Below are 8,166 nucleotides of genomic sequence, written 5' to 3'. Positions count from 1 at the left end.
GAATGTGGATGGAAGGATCAAATTTATTGAAGAACATGGCCTGATGAAATAATTTTACTTTATTTTTACACAGAAATCTGGTGAAAGCCATGATACAGAATCAGTTAGAAAACAATTTCAAAAACAGAGGGCTCGAGAACATGCTGAGTATTCAAAGAGTTTACTGGCGAAAGAGAAAGAAATTGAAGAATTAAAAAGGCAATACCAGATATTGGCAGAAAAAATTAGCTCCATGTCAAAACAACTGCCACAGGTAAGTTAATTTTGGCAATGTTTAAAACACACAGCATTTGAGCACATTGGTATTATTAATATTGTAGACTCATTTATTAACTTATATCCATACACTTCTTTGTATTTCTTTTTAAAGCTTAGTTTAAAATGATTAAGCCCATTTTGGTTACCTGTATATGTTATGATGTGTAATCAGCCACATGTATGTGAAACTACTTACTGTGAAGTATATAAAACAGTCACAACTGAGACTGCATTATAAACCAATCTAATTTGATTCTGTAAGATAAAGCAATCACATTTGAGTGATAAAGTACATCCAATCCATGCAAGCATGGGAATGTGGATATTAAAATGATTATGATGATGATATTATCATTATACTTTAATGTCCCTTTTCCATGCTGGCATGGGTTGGACAGTTTGATAGCAGCTGAAGAGCTACCCAGACTCCATGGTTTCTACAGCTGGATGCCCTTCCTAATGCCAACCATTTTACAGAGTGTATTGGGTGCCTTTACACAGCACTGGCAGGGGTACTTTTATGTGGTACCAGCACCCATGAGCCCCCAAGGTTATGATCACTCAGCTGAAGCAGGATGAAGGCGACATGCATGTATGCAATGACAACTATGATTTTACTTAGCTTGACATGTCTTCTCAAATACAGCAAACTGCCTGGAGTCGCAGTCCCTCTGTGAGGCCCAATGTCTGAAAATCCTTTCTCAACACTTTGTCCCACATAGTCTCTCCACAATAGAGCTCAGCACCTCCCTGACGCATCTGTCTTCATTCATACACATTACATGACCATCAGATATGTACATACTGGGAGTGAGTATCAATCTGTTAACATTTTTCTTCAGAATTCTCGTCTTTATGAAGATCAAGAAGAACTTGAAGCAATTATTAAGCAAGCTGCCAAAGAAAGGCTCCATTTAGAAAAACAGGTAGTCAGGACAAGAATGTCAGTCTCTTCTCAGGTAAGACAACAATTCCTTTTTTATTTCTACCTTTTAATTTCCGTGTTATAACTTGATATCTTGTTGACTTCTGCTTCCTGAGTGGAGTTTGCAAGTATTATATTTATGAAAATAGATTATATTTCTGGTCATGTTGCAGTCTTGAAATTCACATTTTTTTGTTGTTCTTCTTCATGCATATTATGAGTTGTTTGGTAACATGTATTATGCTTTTGCTAATTGTTTTAGATAGTTTCTATATAGTTGACAGCAAATATAGATGCAGCTGGAGGGAGAAGGGGTTGCACTAGTATCCACTTGATATTCAATACTGCTGTGTCAGTTGTTGCATGTTAAATCTATGTGGAACTTGTTTTGTACTTTGTGTAGTCTGTAAATAAGTATTATCATTAACCAGGCCGAAGGTGCATTTTGAAAGAGTAATCACTCACTCACTCATGCTCTTGCTCAATGAGGCTTGGGTTATCCCAGGTTAATGGTCCCAAAGGTGCCATTGTGTGTAGAGCTGACCTGGTCTAGCAGTGCCTCCCATCACTGGCAGTCCTGTGCCAGCTCCTCTCTATCCTCCAAGATGACGTTTAGCCTCTGGAGATCTTCCGTTATCACATCCAACCATCTGGTGCAGAGCCTGCCCTTGGGTCTCTTCCAGCCCACAGTTGCTTCATCAAAGGCCCTGGGAAGATGATCTGGCAGAAGGCAGAGGACCTGTCTGAACCAGCACATGCCGTGGATAATTTTGAAAGAGTAATTGATAATAATAGACGCAAAATTCTATCTGCCCATCCATCCAGGACTCTTATATCTCAGTCTACATTTGCTCTGCATAGATATATTATACCTTTTTGGAATCAGGATGATTCTGAGATTGAAAATCTACCCTTCATTTGGTTCTTGAACATCCAGCATTGGGATCAGGTTTGGATGAGAATTTGTTATATGCTAACAGTTGAAAATTCAAATGTTAAAAGAATTCCAAAAATTTGTGAACTTAGAAGTTTTTCATTTAAACTAAATTTAAAGTAATATCAATGGTAGTGTAATAGCATATTGGTAGAGTACTAATAAATGCTTTATTATTAATGCTCTCTTTAGTTTTGGGTCACTGGCCCAATGAGCCTTCTGCAAAGTCTGCAAAAAAAAAAAAAAAAAAAAAAAGGTGCATGGCTCAATGGTTAGCATGTTGGGCTCACAACCATAAAGTAGTGAGTTTGATTCCTGGACTGGGCTGTGTGTTGTGTTTTTGAGTAAGAGACTTTATTTCACGTTGCTCCAGTTCACTCAGCTGTAGAAATGAGTTACGATGTCACTGGTGCCAAGCTGCATCAGTTTTTGCCTTTCCCTTGGATAACATTAGTAACATGGAGAGGGGAGGTTGGTATGACTTGGTAACTGCTGGTCTTCCATGAACAACCTTGGCCAGACTTATGCCTCAGAGGTTAAATTTCTAGGTGCAATCCCAAGGTCATTCATGACTGAAGGGGCCTCTACCCTTTATATATGTATGTGTGTATGTGTATATATATATATATTTATATATATATGTTGTTTTGCAAACAATTTTCACATGCAAGTGCTAACAGTTGAAAGTTCAATATAGCGGACACATTTCTCTCCTACGACATCATGATTCTCTCTCACATATTGTCTTGCAACATGAAGTACCTCAAGTCTTTGGTCCTCATGGTGCAGAACATTGGCAAATTTTTTCTTATCTGCTTCCCCTCTGGCTAAATAAACCTGTCGCCTAGCTTCCCTTCTGGCAGTCTGATAGAATTCCCTGTTACCACAGTTCTTCCAGTCCTTCCAAGCCTGTTTCTTTTCTCTAATAGCCCTGTCAACAACATTGTTCTACCACCACGTTATTTTGCATTGAGAGGGGACTTTGGACCATCTACAGATCTGGTCAATGGCCCTCAGCAGGTTGTCCCATAGAAACCTCCAGTTGTCTTCCACATCGTGTGAAGCTACATCCCCCTCTATTTCGTCAAAGGCTTCGAGTAACACATCAATAAATCTCTGTCCATTTGCAGGATCTTTAAGCTTCCAGACCCTTCTTCGCCATATCGATCTTCTTCTGGGCATCCATGTAGCCCTGATCCTGAAGTCGCTAACTACCAGTCTATGTTGTTGGATACATTCTTCGCCTGGGAAGGTTTTGGCATTTATAAGCAGCCATCTTTCCCTTTTTCTGGCGAGGCTGTAGTCAATTTGGCAAGTGTGTCTGCCAGAATGGTAGGTGACTAGGTGACTGTATGTTGTCCAACCTTCCCAGGCGAAGAATGTATCCAACAACATAGACTGGTAGTTAGTGACTTCAGGATCAGGGCTACATGGATGCCCAGAAGATGACTGGTATCGAGAAGAAGGGTGTGGAAGCTGCAAATGGACAGAGATTTAGAGACGTCCTGGAAGATCTGCAGAGATCGACGAAGATGTCCTGCAAACTCTGGTGGTCCAAAATCCTGTTGTAACTGTTGAGGAACTAGCCGAGAAGCTTAGGTTTGGTCATTCAACCATTCATCGACACTTGTGTGCCATCGGAAAAGTCAGCAAATTGAGTTTCAAGACGAAAGGTATTCTTCCCTCAGGATAATGCTCAGCCACATGCAGCAAGGATGACATTCGAAAGACTGGAGCAGTTTGAATGGGAAAACGATGCCCCACCCACTATATTTGCTGGACATTGCCCCATCTGATTATCATTTATTCTACAGTTTTATGAATTCTGTAGATGAGGTCAGAACAGTACTGGAGAAGTATTTTTCATCACAGACTACTGAATTTTGGAAGAGGGGCCTTGCAAATCTACCAGATAGATGGATGAGCATTGTAGAAAATGAAGGAGAGTATATTTTAGATTAAAAAAGAACTTTCTTTATTTTAATTTTGAAAAATAAAAGAAGTATAAAAAATAAACACTTTATATATGAGATGACCCAAGATATATGTTTGTATATATATATATATATATAAAATTTATGTTATAATAATTTCGACAAAACAATGTACATGATAACACTTCCAATCAATTAAGATCAGAAGCCATGAGAGCTACTGCCTGGTACTGCATCCGGGCATTTATTATTATTATTATTTTTATTATTATTATTATTATTATTATTATTTCAAATTTTGGCCAGCAAGTTCGGTGGGTGGTGGTTAAATGCTCATTTGGTACCTATTTTATAAACCCTAAAAGTATGAAAGGCAAAGTCAACCTTGCTAGAATTTGAACTCAGTACATGAAGGCAGATGAAACGCTGCTATGCATTTTGTCTGGCATGCTAACAATTCTGCCTGCAACCTGCTTTACAATAGCTACTTGTAATAATGGAGGTAAAGTGAAGATCAAATAAATAGTGCATGTGTTTATTGGCAAAAGCTGACCATCCCCAAATATAACAATATCTGTTACAGCAGATTATTTCACATCAAGAATCTTTCAAAACAAATACATAGAATAGTTTACTAAAAATTGAAATGGAAATTTATTTGTCTTTCGTAAAGTTTGATATAACACGAGTTCTCTCCCTTTTTGCTCACTTAACATTTCATATATCTACATCAATAAAATTTATAGACGATTACATTTTATTTTGCTTTTATTTTTTTTTTTCTTACACTCTTTGCTTCTCCATTTGTGAAACGGTGGAGTCAGTAGCATCATATGGCTTCTATTTAGATAAGTCACTGAGCCAGATCTTTTACTTGTGTGTGAATTGCTGTATGATTTCAGTCGATGGAATATGGTTTATGTCTCAATGTGATTAATGTTGGCATTTTTCCAATTTCTCAAAAGTTGAGAAAACAAGAAGTTCACTCCTTGTGCATTGTTAAGACATAATGGTGAGAAATGGGAGTCACTATGTGATGTATTGTAGTGCATATAGGCATTCATGCAGGGGCCAGACAGAGGAGGCAAAATGGAATTTAGCCAAGAACAAGATGGAGAAGTTAGAAAAGCTATCAGGCAGATCTATATAGATATCAGAGAAGAATATTTGAATGAAAAGTGATTATTTTATAAAAGCCTATATTCTAATACTCTTTTACTGGGTTGACACGTTGGACTGAGGCCATGCTGGGGTACTACCTTCAAGAGTTTGAGGTGCTTATATCAACGTTGTTACTTATTTCAGTTTGGTACTTAATTATTGGCTCTGTTTGTGAAACTGCTAAGTTAAATGGACACAATATAAAGAATACTAGATTTTAGATAGGTGTATACATTGGTATAAATATATATATATATATACTAGCAGAGATACCCGACATTGCTCAAGATTAAAACGGCATAGTTTGTATAAATATATTACAGTTATGTTGAAACAGGTGATACAGGAAAGTGCAGCATTGACAATAAAACATTTGTGGAGTAAATTTTAAAGCTTTGCATAAACAACAATTTGAGTTTAGCACACCAATTTGGACAGAATTATCATTTTTATAAGAATGGGCTGGATCATATATGAAAGCAGCTCCAGGTGTTGTGAAGAACGAATTTGTACATGGTCTGTTTCTGAGAGCTATTCTATTGGACCTCTGTGTAATCTGGTGTCCTAAACATTGTTTCAATGATTCAGCATTAAGTGCTGCAGCATGCCTTTGCTAATCTTGGTAAAGTTTCGTCACCCTTCTCTTGAGACTCAATCTGATGTGCTGCAGCATGCCCCTGCTGATGCTGAGAAAGTTTCATTTCCCTTCTGTCTTGGGACTCCATCAGACATGCTGCAGTATGCCTTCGCTGATGTTCGGAAAGTTTCATGTCCCTTATGTCTTGAGATTCTTGCCTTTGGTTTTCTGCACTCCTCCTTGCTTTATAGGTGTTTCTGGAGAGATTACATATTTTCTTTGGTGCCATATTTTTTCAATATTTTAAACAAAAAATTATGAACATAGGAAAAAATATACATTAATCTCTATTTTTATAAGTTGTATATAGTATGTCTATGTTTTTGTGTAAATTAACCAAATATAAGCAAATTGTAATACCTTGCAATCTTGCAACTGCTGCAATAGCTATGAACTGTTAATTGAATGGTAGATGTGTATTTTTATATAACTTGGACCTTGCACGTAATTGTGGAAGGTTCAGTTTTGACAAGAATGGCTGGGGTTTCACATATGTATGTGTAGATGTATGTGTGTGTGTTTAATAATGTACGTAACAGGCATGCAAACACACACACTCACAGACACATACAAATTCATATACAGTGTGACGATCTGTACACATACACTCTCACACATATAGTAAGAGAGACACATACAGGCATACATTCACGCATGTCAGTTGTCACATGTGTATATGTAGATGTGTGTGTGTGTTTAATAATGTAAGTAACATGGAAACACACACACACACACACACACACACACACAGACAGACATACACACTCATACACCTACCGACATACACTCAGAGATTCATGTATGTGACGTTGTTGTCATCATGGTATAAAATGTCCTTTACTCTCTTGTACGTATCGAATGTGCAAACACACACACAAAAGTGAAAGAATAAATGTGAAACAATATTATAGTCTTACCACATTAGAATTAAATGTGAAAGAATAAAAGTGAAATACTATTATATCATACAAGGAAGTCAATTTATAGACAGAAATTACAAACCCCATTTCAGTGTATAAAGCTCTAGAAGAAAATAGCTTGAGTGAAAAAACTTGAGCCACTTTAGGATATCTTTTTCTAACGCATGAACACTCAGTGGCATGGTTGAATTCTCATTGGTTAGTAACGAAGGCTGTATCACAAGAGATAAGGAATTATGTACATTATTTACATTAGACGGATATTTGTCCTCATCTTGTTTGTTGTTTTGTTAGCACAACGTTTTGGCTGATATACACTCCAACCTTCATCAGGTGTCTTGGGGAAATTTCGAACCTGGGTTCCCATTCCCAAAGTATTTTACAATGTTATTATTATTATTTTATTATTATTATTATTCAGGTCACTGCCTGGAATTGAACTCGGAATTTGGAGTTAGTAGCCCGTGCTCTTAACCACTATGCCATATGCCCATGCATGACAAAATTGAAATACACTGAAGTCAGTTTTCAGAGAGAGAGAGAGAGTAAATGAATGAGTGAATGAAACAGACATAGACTTAAAGAGAGGAACTAATACAGAGGGTGAGAGAGAATATATGTAAGCAAGAGAAACAGAGAATGAGAAAAAGAAAGAGAAGATAGAAATAAGCAGAGAGAGAAAAGGGAGAGAATCGGTTGAAAACTGCAGATTTTAGAGAAAAACCTAGTGAAATGCCTTTTCCCCCAGTTTCTCACTTTATGCGGGAGCTCTGGGCAAAATGTTATAGTGCATGACCATCCTTGGCGCATAAGTAATGTGTGTGTAAACACACATCCTTTGTTTTATATATATAGATATATATATACACACACACATATGTACATGTATGTATATGCATATATATGCACACATCATCATTATTTAGTGTCCATTTTCCATACTGGCATGGGTTGGACAGTTTGACTGGAACTGGTAAACTAGAGAGCTGCACCAGTCTCCAGTCTGTTTTGTATTTTTGGCTGGATGCCCTTCCTAATCCCACCAATTCTGTAGAGTGTACTGGGTGTCACTTACATATATGTACATATATACATACATACATACATCATCATCATCGTTTAACGTCTGCTGTCCATGCTAGCATGGGTTGGACGATTTGACTGAGGACTGGTGAAACCAGATGGCTACACCAGGCTCCAATCTGATTTGGCAGAGTTTCTACAGCTGGATGCCCTTCCTAATGCCAACCACTCAGAGAGTGGAGTGGGTGCTTTTACGTGTCACCCGCACGAAGGCCAGTCAGGCGGTACTGGCAATGGCCATGCTCAAAATGGTGCATTTCATGTGTCACCCACACATGAGCCAGTCCAGGGGCACTGGCAACGATCTCGCTCGA

General features: G+C 37.8%; 1 protein-coding gene across 11 annotated transcripts in view; it reads left to right on the top strand.

Annotated features, from left to right (window-relative positions):
- LOC106877382 (RIMS-binding protein 2) overlaps positions 1-8,166 on the top strand; it is an 888,511-nt gene that overhangs the window by 222,758 nt on the left and 657,587 nt on the right. For all 11 annotated transcript variants that reach the window (XM_052976546.1, XM_052976547.1, XM_052976545.1 and 8 more), the window contains 2 exons: positions 74-253; positions 1,101-1,217. In XM_052976546.1, the coding sequence (XP_052832506.1) occupies positions 74-253; positions 1,101-1,217 (297 nt within the window). The remainder of the gene's footprint in view (positions 1-73; positions 254-1,100; positions 1,218-8,166) is intronic.

This window comes from Octopus bimaculoides, chromosome 25 (genome assembly GCF_001194135.2).
Source record: "Octopus bimaculoides isolate UCB-OBI-ISO-001 chromosome 25, ASM119413v2, whole genome shotgun sequence".
Lineage (NCBI taxonomy): Eukaryota > Metazoa > Mollusca > Cephalopoda > Octopoda > Octopodidae > Octopus > Octopus bimaculoides.
This window is presented reverse-complemented; position numbering and strand designations above follow the sequence as displayed.